The sequence below is a fragment of the Odontomachus brunneus genome, unplaced genomic scaffold (genome assembly GCF_010583005.1).
Source record: "Odontomachus brunneus isolate Ranch 3 - 2012 unplaced genomic scaffold, Obru_v1 Obru_scaffold_009, whole genome shotgun sequence".
NCBI classification, from domain to species: domain Eukaryota; kingdom Metazoa; phylum Arthropoda; class Insecta; order Hymenoptera; family Formicidae; genus Odontomachus; species Odontomachus brunneus.
In genome coordinates, this window is record NW_022639459.1 from 74,957 (window position 1) to 91,156 (window position 16,200).

At 36.2% G+C, this 16,200-nt stretch overlaps 3 protein-coding genes across 7 annotated transcripts; 2 read left to right on the plus strand and 1 right to left on the minus strand.

The window, feature by feature from the left end:
• Nucleotides 1-1,527: 1,527 nt before the first annotated feature.
• Nucleotides 1,528-5,464, plus strand: LOC116840257 (protein FAM114A2). Its single transcript, XM_032806752.1, has 4 exons — nucleotides 1,528-2,784; nucleotides 3,750-4,354; nucleotides 4,429-4,752; nucleotides 4,832-5,464. The coding sequence occupies exons 1-4, from the start codon at nucleotides 1,692-1,694 to the stop codon at nucleotides 4,904-4,906; spliced, it is 2,097 nt and encodes a 698-aa protein (XP_032662643.1). The 5' UTR covers nucleotides 1,528-1,691; the 3' UTR covers nucleotides 4,907-5,464.
• On the minus strand, nucleotides 4,917-10,610 carry LOC116840258 (nucleoporin p58/p45-like). 5 transcript variants are annotated; one of them, XM_032806757.1, is made up of 8 exons: nucleotides 10,417-10,610; nucleotides 9,730-10,112; nucleotides 9,423-9,642; nucleotides 8,077-8,450; nucleotides 7,779-8,003; nucleotides 7,627-7,701; nucleotides 7,277-7,311; nucleotides 5,643-5,784 (listed from the first exon to the last, which is right to left on the minus strand). In XM_032806757.1, the coding sequence occupies exons 1-7, from the start codon at nucleotides 10,482-10,484 to the stop codon at nucleotides 7,301-7,303; spliced, it is 1,356 nt and encodes a 451-aa protein (XP_032662648.1). In that variant the 5' UTR covers nucleotides 10,485-10,610; the 3' UTR covers nucleotides 5,643-5,784; nucleotides 7,277-7,300. The 5 variants fall into 5 exon arrangements, with proteins under 5 accessions (XP_032662644.1, XP_032662645.1, XP_032662648.1 ...); XM_032806755.1 differs by lacking the exon at nucleotides 7,277-7,311 and adding an exon at nucleotides 7,432-7,455; XM_032806753.1 differs by lacking the exon at nucleotides 7,277-7,311 and having other exon boundaries at nucleotides 4,917-5,784; nucleotides 10,417-10,484.
• Nucleotides 10,611-11,896: 1,286 nt separating this feature from the next.
• Nucleotides 11,897-16,188, plus strand: LOC116840338 (TRAF3-interacting protein 1). The gene is made up of 11 exons (XM_032806934.1): nucleotides 11,897-12,160; nucleotides 12,536-12,851; nucleotides 13,000-13,117; nucleotides 13,606-13,718; nucleotides 13,793-14,107; nucleotides 14,261-14,625; nucleotides 14,694-14,822; nucleotides 14,890-15,136; nucleotides 15,540-15,665; nucleotides 15,761-15,846; nucleotides 15,919-16,188. The coding sequence occupies exons 2-11, from the start codon at nucleotides 12,717-12,719 to the stop codon at nucleotides 16,067-16,069; spliced, it is 1,785 nt and encodes a 594-aa protein (XP_032662825.1). The 5' UTR covers nucleotides 11,897-12,160; nucleotides 12,536-12,716; the 3' UTR covers nucleotides 16,070-16,188.
• Nucleotides 16,189-16,200: the final 12 nt, after the last annotated feature.

Below are 16,200 nucleotides of genomic sequence, written 5' to 3' on the forward strand. Positions count from 1 at the left end.
TTGTATTAGAGTGCACCCGGGTAAGGAATCTGAACGCAGCCTTAAATAGTTGAACGAGCACTCAATGGGCGCATTCAGTAGAAAAAGCGCTCAGTGAGCAATCAACGATTATTGGTTCTTGCTATTAGATCCCTAAATTTAGACCAATTACATTGGCCGTGTTCAGTAGAACAAGTGATCAGTAAGCGCTCAGTGAGCAATCAACGATTATTGGTTCTTGCTATTAGATCCCTAAATTTAGACCAATTACATTGGCCGTGTTCAGTAGAACAAGTGATCAGTAAGCGCTCAGTGAGCAATCAACGATTATTGGTTCTTGCTATTAGATCCCTAAATTTAGACCAATTACATTGGCCGTGTTCAGTAGAACAAGTGATCAGTAAGCGCTCAGTGAGCAATCAACGATTATTGGTTCTTGCTATTAGATCCCTAAATTTAGACCAATTACATTGGCCGTGTTCAGTAGAACAAGTGATCAGTAAGCGCTCAGTGAGCAATCAACGATTATTGGTTCTTGCTATTAGATCCCTAAATTTAGACCAATTACATTGGCCGTGTTCAGTAGAACAAGTGATCAGTAAGCGCTCAGTGAGCTTTTGCATCTGATTGGAGTATAGTTGGAGATCTAAAAGAATATGCCAAATCATATACAAGAGCTCCCTGAACGCTTACTGATCACTTGTTCTACTGAACGCGGCCATTGACAAATTACTCAACTGTTGTGCAACTGTTGAGTCCGCTGAATGCAGCCAATACTTATCGCTCTTGTGCTGGGATTCTGTAACTCGTTATTGGAGTTAACGACAGTTATCATTGTGCAGCTTTTCTACGGTATACAAAAGCTGCGGAACGATAACGAAACTGTTGTTAACTCCAATAACGAGTTACAGAATAGGACTACTGGTTGATGCGTTCTCCTAAATCTATTAAGGACTTAAAAGAACATTCCAGTCAGACAATCACTAGGTTGCTTTTAAAAGGATAAATTTTATTCATTATTTCTTACATTTCGGTTGTTTTTAGAAAATACGACGGTTGAGTGCACACTGCCATTGAAGTGTTTTTCTACATTCAAAAACATATCTCACAATCAGAAACAATAATAAATAATGTACCTTTTCTACAACAACGTATATAGAACTGATATTTTGATTGAATTAGACCCGTATTCTGAGTTTTCTTTTAACGATAAATGAGCCTCTAAAAGTGACTCATAATCAATAAGCTTCTAAGCCATTTTTAGAGGCTCATTTATCGTTAAAAGAGAACTCAGAATACAAGGCCTTAGGTCTAGTTGCACCAATATTATTTTGGCTTTAAGCGAAACTTAAACATATATCTATCTTTATCTTTCTTTCTACATAAATAAAGATAGACATATATTTAAGTGTCACTTAAAACCAAAATAACGTTGATGTAACCGGGCCTTAGTGTTGCACTGGATTTTTATTTCCCTTCACAGCGCTTGGTTACACACTTGTTGCTCTCTGTGAGAATACAAGGTGCTAGCTACTTCCGCTAAAAAGAACAGACCTTACATTTAGACCAATCGCGTGGGCATGGCCACGTTCTCAGGTTTTTTCTGTACGAGGTGACAAGTATTCCACGAGATCAACGCAGATTTATTTGAAGTTTTAAACGTATGCAGAGGATTATCTTTCCTCTAAAGAGAGATAAGACCTTATCTAGACATGGCAACGTCCGAGAGTGACGCTGATTTTGAAAGCGCTGACGAAGAATTGGGACGTGGTATGTCTTCTAGAAGAGATACACAAACAACTTACTGGACAGCAAACAAACCTCGAACGGTGGACTCTGAGTCAGATGACGATGTCGAGGCCGCTCAACATATGCCTTGCAATTCGAATACACAGAAAAATCACAATGTCTGGATAACCTCTTTGCCAGATATACCAATAAGTCCGATAACGGTTAGCGATAAGGATAATAAGACTGATAGCGATGTCAAAGTTGAAAGTAGCGTACATATGGAAGAGCCAGCTGATTGTACAGAAAAGACTTCTGGTAATCAAGAAGACACGCTCGTGTCTACCAAATCGCCCACATCAGGCTCTGCTACGGAAAAGAAAGATGTCGATTCTGTGGTAGAAAGTTGCAAAGTTGCAGAGTCAAAAGATACCATGTCTAAAGCAGAAGTAAGATCTAAAGGAGTTTCGCGCACTTCACGACGAAATCCATCCTGTCAGCTGAATGCAAAAAAATTAGGAACTAAAGTTACAAGCCTTGAGAAATCTCTTCTTGTGGATGATGTGAATGCAGGCTTGAAAGAAGCATCTGTGTTCGATTGTTCTAATCAAGAATCTTTACACTCTGAATATAAAGGTGCAGAATGTAGATTACAAGAAAAATCTAAAGCTCAGTTAACAGATAATGAACTTGAATCACAGAGTACAGATGATTTGCAAGAAACAGACATGCCTGAAGAATTAAGATCAAATAAAAAATTTAAAGAAGTTTTTCAGCCTGAAGGTTGGGAAGGCCTTGGGAATGACATTGAATTGCCCGATGAACTGACAGAGGAGAAATTGCAACCTATATTGGAGAAACTTTCCTTAGTGAGCAGAGAATCAGAAAGTTCTTTAGACACCTGGGGTAACTGGGGAAGCTGGGGTGTAACTTCATTAATCAATACTGCCACTGCAAGTATGTCAACTTTGACTACTCATGTATCTCAAGGACTGACACTTTTTGATGGTACAACAGAGGTAGCAGAACCTACAGAAGTGACAGCAACAATGGAGAATGAAATTACTGCATCCAGTGGTACGACAAGTTTTGTCATCACCAACATTTTTAGATCTATAAAGCTTGAACTACAATGTTATTTGCTTCCTGTTTCTTTTTCTTGATCTCTTTCTGACTCACACCTTAAGCCTTAAACTAAAAAAAGACAGAGAACAAGAAACTAAAAGCAACAAGCACATTGTAGATTAGACTTAAGGGAGAGCTTACACTTTGGCAGAAAAACAGAAAGGCAGAAGCCTATCAGAATTCATGCTGATTGTCAGGTAGTAATTGATAGTTTTTTGATTGATTTTTTTTATCAGTGTGTTCTGATTGACTTCTATCTTTCTGGCTTTTGTCTTTCTATTTTCTACTATTCTGTTTTTCTACCAAGGTGTGAATTCTCCTTAAGGAATATTTGATTTAATCTATTGTGTTAGTAATATTAATTGCACATATGGAAACTTTATTGTTTATCATTTTCAGTAATTCTGAAATAAAATACACAGAACTTAACACAGTAGGATCCACTTTAAAAATGAATTTAATGGTTAAAAACAATGAAAGAGTTCATATAAACATATGTCCAATTTGATTCTGTTTTTTGATCATAAATAAATTAAAATGTATTAATTGCATAGTTTGCTCTCTGTTGGATTTTTATTTAAGAGATCATTTAAAATCACAGAGCATATTAAAAAGCATTGAAATATTCTGCTGAAGTTTTCCAGTAAGTCCAACTAATATCTAAATGTGTATAAAGGACACAAAGATCAATGAACATATATTGAAACACAAAATGGTTCTTTTAAACAACTTGTGTAAAGATAGATAAATACAAGCTTGTGTAAAACAAAAGATAATTTAATTTTGAAACAAAAATAAATTAGATAACCTTTTCTTGTTTTTTTTTTATATAATAAATTCATACTTCAAATAAATGTAATATTATGTTGTATCTTGAATTATATTATTAACAGATTATTAACATATATTATTAACAGATACAGGGATGTCAGAAATGCAGGAACAAAAGGGTTCGTCATACAGTTCGTTTGGATTTGGCAATATCATGTCAGGAGTATCTTCAATTACAAAATTGGTTGAACTGACCGGTAGTAAAGTGATGACGGGCGGTTTAGACACGTTAGAAGCTATCGGAAAGAAAACAATGGAGGTGCTGCAGGATGGTGATCCCGGGTTGAAAAAGAAAAGAGCCTTCTTCATGAACGAGACAGATAAACCAATTTTATCGCAGATCCTGCGAGAAGCGAAAGAGAAAGCCGAGACCGAGGAGAGAACGATCGAGGAACGCATGTTATCTCGAAAAGTGCACTTCGAGACCCTCTTTGATGACTATCAGGGACTTGTTCATCTAGAGGCTCTAGAGATATTGTCGAAACAAAGCAACATGAAGATTCAACAGCACCTGATCGAACTCGACACGAACGAATTGACTTCCATGCAAGAGACGTTGGAGGAAATCAAAGAATTGTGCGACCTGGGCGACGAGGATGAAGAAGAGAAGAACGAGAGAGATTTCAAGAACAGATTAGAGACAGCCTGTCGTGATCTCGGTGTCGATATCACTTACGAGAAGTTACACAGTGTAAGGAAATATCCACAGCAGCGACGGAATATTTTATTTATTCCTATTGAAAATATAACGTTCGATACTTTCAGATTTGGACAGAAACGGAAAATTATCTCGCATCATCTTCGACGTACACGAGTCGGGAGATCTTTCAGAGCGCCGTATCGACGTTAGCGCAGTTCACGGCATTTTCCGTAGAAAGGTTCCACAAAACCGCGGAACTGCTATTGATCAAAGAACGACGCAGTACAGTGAACGAAGCCGACGCCTTGGTGCAGCTTACTAATATTTTGACCGAACAAACCAGCGCGTTGGCAAATTCATTCTGTGACACGTTAAATCGGTTCACCGAGACCTCGGAGAAAGCGGATGACGACGTTAACGCAAAAAATATAACTACGATTTTCTTAGAAGTGAGTACACACGCGTCTTGGGACAATCCAAATATTATATATGCGATTGTGTCTATAACAACTTTCTTCTTTTGTACAGGCTGCCAATGCAAATTCGTATATTCAAGATGCCTTCAGGCTCCTTATTCCCATTCTGCAAATCGGTGCTATCTAATGAGGTGTTATGAAATGTAAAGAAGCTTTTTATTGTTTATACTTAACGATATCCTCTCTAGGTTAAATACAATTCTCTCGACGCAGATATAGAAATTGTAGTATTACTATGTTACTCCGTTTTATAAATGTTCTCGCTTTATCTTGTTTGTGTTTTATACAAATAGCATTCTTGCTCGAAAAAGGGACCAATTTTAGCTTGATATATTTGTCTACTTCACTATTACCGATTTTCGCAATATCTCGTTTAATTACAAACACGCGAGAAAGTGTGTAAAAATATACAAGTTTTCGACAAACTGGCCAAATTTCAGTAGAAAATTATTTTAATATATACTTATGTACTAATAATACTATTATTTCGAAATAATGAAACTTTAAATATTTAATATAAAGCAAAGAAGGTTACGAGGATTAATGTAAGAGAAACTATCTGTAATGTAAAATATAAATTTCAATAAAGTTTAGCATGTACATATATTAACGCATATAAAAAAAAGAAATGACCAGACTATTTTACATGATATTTCATGATCGAAATATAGAACATACAAAAATATCTTTCAAGCTTTTTACCTCGTTATTTTAACGCTAACGCTAACAGTCCGATAAATAAGAGTACAATGTATGGTGGATTTGTATAACAAGATTGAAATTTGTGAGGATTACAGATTATGAAGATATCTGAGACAAGGTTTCAGTGTTTTCCTCGTTTATTACCAACGGGAGGTTTCTGAAGCTGAAAGTTTGAGTTGGATTCGTTCGCCGGTGCGATCAAATTAATTGTCGGATTAAAATTTAAACTCGCTGTTGGTGGTTTCATGGACGAGCCTATAGCGCTATTAGTAGCAGACGGTATCGGTGTTGTATTTTCCCAAACTGTAACAATATGAATTAAGGCCATTAGTTTTAATTCGTTTGGAAGTAATATAGAAAATTAAACGTATAATAGCTAAAGCCATGAGGTACTCTTTTTCATTATTGAAAGTGCTGTATCGTTTCTGACGGTATTTCAAGACACCGACTAATTTTAATCATTAATACCTTTTGTCGGTGTTAGATATCTTATTGATAATCGATATTTTAGAGTTAATTGCACTTTTTATCTCTTAATATATTTAATATTCTTGTAGTCTTGTCTTGTCAAATACATAATGTAGAGATATTTCCTGCGTACTTATAGGGTGTGTTTGAATTCACGGCGAGCTCGATATTTTTTCGTTAGTATTTATATTTATAAGCGTTATTGCATAACATTGGCAAAGCCGAAAGCAGTGAAAACACACACATACACAGATATAAATTCTTTTTGTTTTTACGCAAGTACTATATTAACTATTTACGTCTTGACTTATAGTTCTGAAAAACTTTGTATTATACGCAGTCTAGTAATTAACACAACATTGACGACGGATAATTAAAAAGAATTGGTCAAAGTTTTGCAACAAAGCGGTAGAAAAAGCGCTGCAGGCACAGTTCAAGAAACATCTTGGGTTAATTTACAATTTTCTGGTAATAGTTAATGTAAACAGGCGGCGCATGATGTATTTTTTGAGCTGTGTATATAAATCTGCTAATGCACTTTATCGTGCATTCATCCCCCCGCTGATATTCTTTAATTATTTTGTTAATAAGTATAGCGAATATTGCAAAACGATAAAGAACTGTCCAGTTCAGTTCTTATGCGCTTTACCTGCAATCAAACATCCTGTATATACACGCATACAGAATATTTCAGAGCCATAGGTCAAGGCTTAACTAATAGAACTTGCAAGAACAGATGAGAATCCAATAAAAACGTTCATAAAGTAATCGTTTTCGAAATATTCAGTTTTTTCATTTATATAAGCTAGTAGTTTTTGTTTTTATAATTCCACATATCGATATCTTCAAAGTTCAGGGTGTCAACAATTTCCGTGATCCGCAGAGGTAAGTATTGAAGCAGATGTTGAAAAAGAAAAAAGTATGCCAAAAATATATATAAAAAAATACTAAAAAAATGTACAAAATTATAAACAGAAGTAGATCGTAGGCCGCCTATCCATTGTTGTTGACATCTCGAATTTTTGAAGTATTTTTTACTCAACGTAATATATATAATTATATGTAGCACGCGCTATATATGTATTTGTGTGTATGTGTGTGTATGAGGCGTTGTTATATCCGTTAAAAAAAAGCATGATCTCGTGATTGAGTTTTCGATAGCACATCCCAAATGGAAAGTATACAGAAAATTAACAATATAATTATATAATTGATGTAATTATTTATACGAAAATTAACTTTACAAGAGGCTTAGACAAAGCAGCTTGTTATTCCCTTTCACCCATAACTGACGACACAAAAAGAAATTGAAATAAAAATTTAATACCTTAATAACTAAAATATACAGCCCCTACTTTTTCCCTGGAAAGGCAAAGTTAAGGTTCAAATCATATGAGTAAGAATCAAAACTAACTAATTATGAACACACGTTAATTCTACAGTATTTAATAGTAAACGGCGTTATATGTTAGTAAGTTCTACCTCATAACTAGATCCACGCAAGACCTGAAGGTAGGAGATCTTTAGGGGGACGGTTAAAGTTATTTTTAAGGAATCTTTTTACTCTTAACGTAAGGATACGTATATGTATACAAGTATATATAAATATATATAAATATAATGTATATATATATTTATATATACATTACAAGACAGCCAGTAACAGGGCCTATTTACCTAAAGAATTTCGTGTTTCATAACTTGCCGGCCGGTTTGAGTTTAATGCCGTCGACGATAAAAAGCTTTTATTTCCTGTAAGCATTAACTTTCTTTGAAAACCTACAATGTCTAAGTAAAATGTAACTACAAGAAAACAGGAAAGTAATTACCTGGTCCAAAGGGCGTGGGGCCACTCGTGATCTTTTCGATGCTGTTCCGACTAGATTTATTGTTTACCTTGATACTGTCGAAAACATTCGTATTATCCTTCAACACGTATTTCCGGAAATTGATGTACTGTTCCTTTTGTTGTTGCACCTTGGCGTGCACACTTTGTAGTTTGCCAGCGACTGCTACCAGAGACTCGTGCAGTTTACTCATGGCCATTGTTAATTCTAATAATAAAGCAAGATGATTAACATCGCCGATCGATCTCGATCGGTTTATTTGACGCATGAGATAGCGTACCCTGCGGCGTTAACGTTCTTGGCGCCATCATGGCTTGTATGTGTTTCTCTGTTGTCTCAATTTGAGATCTGAACAACATCAGATCGTGTTCGAAGCTTTCGACTAATTCCATGAAGAAAAGAAGAGGCGCGTTGTTCTCGTACTGTAAGCCCGGCGGAGTATCGTGAGTTCTCTGAGCTATTTCCGCGTTCTGCAATGCCCGCGCAGTGTCTTGTTTTAGCTTGTCAGCGAAAGAACGGTCTCGTTGCACTGAGCCAGACAAGGTGGACAAAATTTCCATTAAGGATGCCGTATCTTCCGCGCATCGATTCAACGGTCTCGCCGAACCTCTCGCGATGTCCGAGGATAGAACCTTCTGTGTTTTAACAAAGTCCCTATGGCATAGAAGTATAAACATCAGTACTATACGAATATTTACATAAATAGCCGATATAAATACTCTATATCCAGCAAATTTGATGACATCAAACAATATATAAAGGCTCTTGTAGTGCGATTTTGTAACTCTTAACGACACTGTCGTTCACTGCAGCCATTTTGATTCATAACATCAGAGCGAAAAAATACATAAAAAAAATTCTTGCAAATATGTTGAAATAAAATTATATATTCACAAAGTGATATTTGGAATCGACTAAAGAGATCTGTAAAATACTCAGACACTCTCTTTTTGCTCTAACAATCCATAAACAACTGTAAAATTGACGTGACAGAATCATGAGAAGTAGATTAAAAATTGCAACAAATCTGATGTTATCAATCAAGAGTTCCGCGACTAGGAGCCAGGAGTTTTAATGACATGTTAGAGACGTCATTAATGTATCTCATTACAGGACCATAGAAGGAGGAGGGCGTACTAGGTGGCGGCGGGACACACCGTGCGTTCGAGATCTGCGTATCTTTTTCTTTCCAGAGAGAGAAAAATATCGAGAGCGCGGTTTTGCTAGGCCGTCACTCGAACCCGGGTCTTTCGATTGCCGGGCGACTGCTCTAAACCACTGAGCTACCTGACGCTCCACGCTCATGACACTCTCCTTTCCCTAGATAACGCTCAGAGATGCCGTTCGGAAGCGACATCTCTGGCACGATCCCGAGCGCACGGCGACTATAGAGAGAAACAATGTTATTGTACCAAATGGTATAGCTGTCAGTCTCTCAAAGTCAAAGGTCCTTTAAGACCTGCTGTCCATGTATGTCCATCTCCACCGTTGCTCCTCCTCATCCGGTGCAAATAATGTTAGAGACGTCATTAATGTATCTCATTAGTACATAATTTGATCATTTTACTACTTGTATGTGTGTATCAAATCAATTATTTGAACTTATTGATGTATTAAGATAATTACTTGAATTTATCTATGGTTTGCATGAATTCATTTGGCAATAAATTCTCTTTAGCAGCTGTTGAACTGCTATTTCCTTGAGATAAACCTTTATTGTTGATAGAGATGTCTAAGCCACCCAGTCCACGATTCGTGCTAGTTGCAGTGGTGGTAGTAGCAATAGTAGAAGCAATTGTCGGTTTGGTACCTAATAGAATACTTCCAGTTCCGGATGGAAACAAAGCTGTACATAAATCAATTATAATCAAGTTCTCCCTTATCATGAAGATAATCATTTTGCAAATTAGTACAAATAATAAAATATACACACTATTAGTAGTTGTTGTACCAAAAGTTAGACTTCCTGTTGTGGGTGTATTAGATGTAACTCCAAATGTTGAAGCACTTGTCGTGGCTGATGCTCCAAAACTAAGGCCTGTGAATAAAGGTGCGGATGTGCTAGGAACAGGAAATAAACTAGGTGCAGTAGTCATTGTGGTAGCTGTATTGGATCCTAGGAGCAAACTACCAGATTGTGTTTGTGTAGAGGTTGTTGGTGTACTACCAAATCCAAAATTCAGACTCATGGATGTCGTTGGAGTAGAGAGAGCTCCAAATGACAATGAACCAAAGGATGTTGTAGGAGTAGTACCAAATGATGTTGTGGTTGGAGTACCAAACGACGTGTTGCTCAAGTTAAAGCCTGTTGCTAGCCTTAAAAAGAATGTGATTAAATATATATATATATATACATATATTTGTGTGTGTGTGTGTGTATATATATGCATACTTTATAAAAATACATGTATACATTATTAACTATTGTAAATAAAGTAGTTTAGATCTAGTTGCACCAATATTATTTTGGCTTTAAGCGAAACTTAAACATATATCTATCTTTATCTTTCTTTCTAAATAAATAAAAATAGACGTATACTTAAGTCTCGCTTAAAACCGAAATAACGTTGGTGTAACCAGGCCTTAGACACTTAGAATGTAGTGTTAACATTGCACGTACTTTTGCGTTCCAAATCCAAAACCCGTGCTGCTAGATGTAATCGCTGGAGTGCCAAATGTAAATGCCATTTTCTTTTATCACAGGTAAATGTTGCACATGCATATGCACAATAAATAACTTTGATGATATAAACGTCACAACCATAAGCAACTGTAACTCATTTTTTCGAGTTCTTTCATCACAGTCTTATTGTAGATGGCAGCACCAGAGTGGCGTTACCACAGACTTCTATATACTACTAGATTACTAACTCCCTATTATAGACATATATGTAATACTACTAGCGGGAAGCATAGTTTTGCAGAACGCATAACGCACAGCATAACACGCAGTAAAAGCCATCACACACAAAATTCCGTAAGAACTTAAAACGTAAACGTAAAGAAATCGACCAATCCCAATCGAGCACTCGGCTCTTCGTAACCCCTCCATTATTACGAAGAGCCGAATACTCGATTGGGATTGGTCGATTTCCTTACGCTTACGATTTAAGTTCTTACGGAATTTTGTGTATGATGGCCTTAACGCACACACATGTGCGCATAAAAACGTTATGGTTAAGGGACCTGACAAATCTTATAAGTGCGACATGACAAAAGGAGATCATTTTATAATAAATCTCGTATTTAATAACACGAAAGAAAATAAATATTAATAAAAAATACTTAAATTTACTTTGATAGATATGTTCTGAAAGAAGTTAAGTAATTCTTCTATTGTTTCGCATACGTGCACTTCTCTTACAACTAAAGCCCATTCTACAATTGCGTGAATGTGGTGTAAGTGGTTGTATGTGATTACGACAACCAACCAGAATAAAGCAATCAGTAAATAAAACATTCGGATTGGTTGACTCTTACGATCACGACTACGCTTACGCAATTGTAGAATGGGCTTAACCCATAACCATAAAAGTTCATCTTTACGAACTTTTCAAAACTTTCTGTATTATGCAAGATGTATTCATGCATTCTGCAAGATCCTCTGAACGAGGAGAGTGGATGGAAATAAAGGATCCTGATTGGTCTATTCGCTTATGCGTTGTGCATTATGCATTATGTAAAGGTCTGTGCTTCCCGCTTATGGGTGCGTTCTGATATTCACTGCCAGTACAGAAAATCTATAGTATACGTAACATGAACTATAGATTTTCAGTACTGACAGTAAATATCGGAACGCACCCTATATTGCTAATTGCCCTATGCTGCCTATAAAGGCCAAATCACACTAACGATTGGCGATAGATGATTGACGATTGAAGATTGGAACTTGATGTTGGAACAAGCAAGTCAAGATTGAAGCTCGTTGATTCGTCAAAATCTAATCTTCAATCGTCAATCATCAATCGCCAATCGCTAGTGTGATACGGGCTTTAAAGACTATCGTATATGCCATCCTTCTGGGGTACTATTCCGTACACGCTTACCGACAACTGTCGAATCGGTAGGCATCGTTGCGCAGCTTTTCTATGGTATAAAAAAGCTGCGCAACGACATCTACCGATCCGACAATTGTCGATAACCATATACGGAATAGTACCCTTGCTTTCGTAATAAGTGGCGGCGCTGGCGTGTTAAGCAGTGGTTGTCTCTCTTCTGAAATTGGGACGCGTTCCGCAATCTACAAAAAATCGGTGCACAAACCTTTCAGACCACGAGTATAACGTTTTTTAGATTGAGAATCAGAAAGACGTTCAAATACGCGTCCAGAATACGGTACCATTATCTTCAAAAGAACTTCAAAAGTAATTACAATTAGCGAGAACTAAATTTTGGCGATACTCTTATAAGCAAATATTTCCTCTTTTATAAAGAAATAGTATCTCTTAAATTAAATGACAAAAAGAAGTAAAATGCTACCTTTTCAAAGTCTTTGAGCTACATGAAAATCAGATTCTATTAAAAAAAATTAAGATAATTTTATGTGATCTTGGTATTATTTCATTCGAAGCAAACCAATATTTGATGATTAGATCTATCACTTTAAACCTTATATCTCTCGTTTGAAATACTTTTTCCAAAAACACTTTTTCAAGATATTTTTCAAAAATATGGAGGAATCCCGATGTTTTTCTCTCCACTCTGTATATGATTGGCATACATTTTCAAATTTGATCAAGGTTGATCAAGACTTAGGAAATAGGATCCAATCACAGGTTCAAGAACTCATTGAGCGGGTAATAGTACAGAATGCACGTATTGCCTAGCAACCGCTTGACATTACATTGACATGCAATTCTGAGTATCACCGCGAAAGTAATCGTACACGTTGACAGTTGGAGAGATGAAGAAGCTGTCACGATGACAGACGAAGTACGACCAGAAGTGATAAAGAAGACGCAAGATGTGCTTGGGAAATACTTTAAAAAACCACCGTTAACCGAGAAATTACTCCGCAAACCACCCTTTCGCTTCCTCCACGACATTATATCGACTGTAACGTATTGATCATACATATTTAGCACTTTTTAATGTATGTATGTGCGTGTTTAATTGGCTAAATTAATAAATTAATTTTTTAATTAATTTTAATTAAGAATTTTTAATTTGGGACATCTTTTTTCTACATGAACAAAAATTTCAGATTATTGCTCAGACGGGTTTTTTGGAAGGATTATTTACTGAAGAAGAGCTGAATTCTGATAACATAAAGGACAAGGAGGCAAAGCTTGCCTTCTTGACAAAGCTCATTGATGTTGTCAGTGAGTGTTTGACATTTTGCTATTAAGTTGAACATGTTTTTTTCATTATAAAATTATATAGTATTGGAAAGGATGTATATATACAGGAGGGTGCATAAAAAGAATACCTATATATCTTTTTTATTTTTAATGATATGAGAAATGTTTAGAGCACAATTTGAATGATTTTAAAAAAAGAATACTGTGGAAGAAAAATTTTCGTGATCATTTTTTTTTCAAATTTTTTCTTGATCGCTTTGTTTATGTTCAAAGTCTTTTTAGGGACAATAGTGTGTAATTAAAGCACGCTAAACTGAAGAGCCAAGTCGTTTCGGCACCCTTATACGACGATATTTAATTAAATGTTTAATAACTAAGTTTGCAAAACGGTAGAAGACTTTCCAATTTAATGCACTTTACCTACGAGTATATTTGTGAACGTAATTATTCAACAATGTATATGCATGGATGTGTACACATGTATGTAAATATAATGGTGCATGTTTTAGAGTTAATTTCGGCCGCAAATTTAACAGTCAGGGCCAGTAAAATTATCTCCGGCCAAGAGCCAACGAAGACAAATGAATTACTGCAAGCTATCGGGAAAGCTCTAGACAAGAAAGTAATACATTTTGTTGCGTATATACATGTATTTTTGAGAATCAATGAGAAGCACTTTTATCGTATTTATATCAGGTCAGCAGTACAGAGGCGATCGAGCATTACAAGAAGAGCTTAGAGAAGAAAGCAAAAACAGGATCAAAGTTAAGATCCACGACTAAAGAGGAAAGTCAGAAGAAACATGCAGCAAGACAGTCCTCGCAAACAAGAAAGTCATCGGAGAAAGACAAAATCTCGGCAGAGCAAAGGAAAAAATCTTCTTCCAGTACGGGGAAAGTAGCATCGGGTGGAGCAAAACGCATCAACGACAAGACTGATGAAAAAGTGTCGAGAGAAACGAAGGAGAGCAACTCGAAGAATGTTGACGCAATAGATATTCCAGTGGCTGAGGTAAGAAGTAAGAGAGGGATTGTAACAAAATCGTTTCTACGTAGTTGCAAAATCTGAGGACAAAAAACAAATTCTTGATTCATCTTCCAGATATATTATTTCGAGCATTATATATGTGTGCGATAAATAATGAAAAAATTTACTTGTATTTAGCCGGTTGAACGAAAAGTTTCCGCTTCAGCGCAAAGGAGGAAATCTTCCTCGTCCGCCAAATCGAAGCAGAATGTCACAGCATCAGTGGTTGCGGCCGAATCGACAGAAGAGCAGACGCTACATAGAAGTTCTTCGAGCAGAATAAGACACTCGGCACAGGCAAGCGGTTCGCGGGAGAAAGTGGGAAATTTGCCTGCCGAGTCTCTCCACGAAGAGGAAGATAAATCACCGACGAACAACCATATCAATGAAAATAAGGAAAATGGGATATCAGAAGAGGACAAAGTTTCGCAGCAAAGTGCTGAGAAAAACGATCAATCGACATCAGAACTCGTGGGATCTCAAGTTGAAACCACTGAAACGACGTAACATTCGAGTCTATATTGCTAATAACATCAGCAATGATGGATATTTAACTTGATATTTATTCCAGCGTGTTGCAACAATTGAATACGAGGCCTAAAACTTCTCTAAGACCGCCCAGCGCGAGACCTATCAGCGCCAGGCCGGCGGCACCTAGGATGAGGGCGAAAGCAGAATTGATCGTCAACGAGGAGATACAGTAAGACGATGATATAATTGTGAGAGGTGTTATTTCGTTGAAAACACTAAAATAAAATTATGCACAGAACACCACTGGGTAATATCAGCGTCATCGTAGAAAGTTCCGACCTGAAAGACGACGATGATGACGCTGAAGATATGGTGGTGATGGAGACCAAGGGAAGTAACGGTGATTTCCTGGAGAATGGAGACTACAAAATAGACAATCAATTGATGCAGGAACACGGACATCTCGTGGCGCAAATCTTAGAGACTCAGAGGGAGTTAGTCAATACCGACAATGTTGACGTAATACCGAAAAAAGTGGATATCGTAAGAAAAAATGTTTTTTATGCGATAATTCTTTTCCATTATATCAATAATTCTGCAACGATTCTTGCTATATCTTGACAAGTATTTTAGTGTTGCAATTCTAAACAAATATACGAGTAAATCGTAAAATCGTAAAGTTGTAACTTACGAATCAATCGTAATGTTGGTAAAATTCACAAATCGTAATTTTATTGACAACTTCTAGTTAGTCGTAAGATTTTCGAGAAATCGTAGATATTTACCAGTTATCGTATGACATACAGTCCGCATAGAATTGCAGATCTATTCACACGTTCTTATGAGTCTTACGAGAACAAGTTACGAGTTTTACGATTTTATTTAGAATTGCAGCATAAGAATTGCAGCATAAGTTCTGTTATTAAGTGCGTATATTTGAACACAGGCTTGGGAATCAGGCTCAAAACGTGATCGAGAAGCCGCGGCCAGGGAAGTTGACAAATTAAGGGGGACTATACAGACGCTAACGCGTACAACAAATCCTCTAGGGAAACTTTTAGATTACGTACAAGTAATATATTTAAAACTGTTGCAGTCATAAAAATATTACACAATTACGTATTACAAATTAATCAACAATACTTATGAAATTATATTTGATTTTAGGAAGATGTAGAAATGATGGAAAAAGAATTATCAGATTGGAAAAGCCAATATCGTCAGCTGAGCGACGAACTAGAAAGAGAACAAAAGTACGTAAGCATAATATATATTATAAACTTGAAATAAGTAGCCTCCACAATTTATCTTAATTTTTGTTTTAGAGAAACGGAAGAAATGATAGAGCCTATGAAAGAAACATTAAAGGAAATCGATAGTAATATGAAAACTCAATTAGATAAAATATGCCAGGTAAAATCGCAAATTATCAAAAACGACCAGAAAATTCAACGACTACTAAACGGTCATTTATAATATGTCATTTATAACATGTAGTCAGTAGCTACATGTTAGGATGTAAATACTTTTTGCGTTTCTTAAAAGAAAATTTCACGTGTAAAGAATATTTTACATGCAAAATATATTTATGTTATACAGACATTGTG

What these genes read in the sequence shown, in the direction of transcription:
- LOC116840257 (XM_032806752.1), top strand. Translation starts at nt 1,692, where the DNA reads ATGGCAACGTCCGAGAGTGACGCTGATTTTGAAAGCGCTGACGAAGAA. An exon ending in TGAAATTACTGCATCCAGTG is followed by an intron (nt 2,785 to 3,749) that starts GTACGACAAGTT and finishes TATTATTAACAG; the next exon opens with ATACAGGGATGTCAGAAATG. An exon ending in TAACTACGATTTTCTTAGAA is followed by an intron (nt 4,753 to 4,831) that starts GTGAGTACACAC and finishes TCTTTTGTACAG; the next exon opens with GCTGCCAATGCAAATTCGTA.
- LOC116840258 (XM_032806753.1), bottom strand. Translation starts at nt 10,484, where the DNA reads ATGGCATTTACATTTGGCACTCCAGCGATTACATCTAGCAGCACGGGT. An exon ending in AAGAACGTTAACGCCGCAGG is followed by an intron (nt 8,004 to 8,076) that starts GTACGCTATCTC and finishes CTTTATTATTAG; the next exon opens with AATTAACAATGGCCATGAGT. An exon ending in CCCCACGCCCTTTGGACCAG is followed by an intron (nt 7,702 to 7,778) that starts GTAATTACTTTC and finishes TAATGCTTACAG; the next exon opens with GAAATAAAAGCTTTTTATCG.
- LOC116840338 (XM_032806934.1), top strand. Translation starts at nt 12,717, where the DNA reads ATGACAGACGAAGTACGACCAGAAGTGATAAAGAAGACGCAAGATGTG. An exon ending in TCCACGACATTATATCGACT is followed by an intron (nt 12,852 to 12,999) that starts GTAACGTATTGA and finishes CAAAAATTTCAG; the next exon opens with ATTATTGCTCAGACGGGTTT. An exon ending in ATCGTCAACGAGGAGATACA is followed by an intron (nt 14,823 to 14,889) that starts GTAAGACGATGA and finishes AATTATGCACAG; the next exon opens with AACACCACTGGGTAATATCA.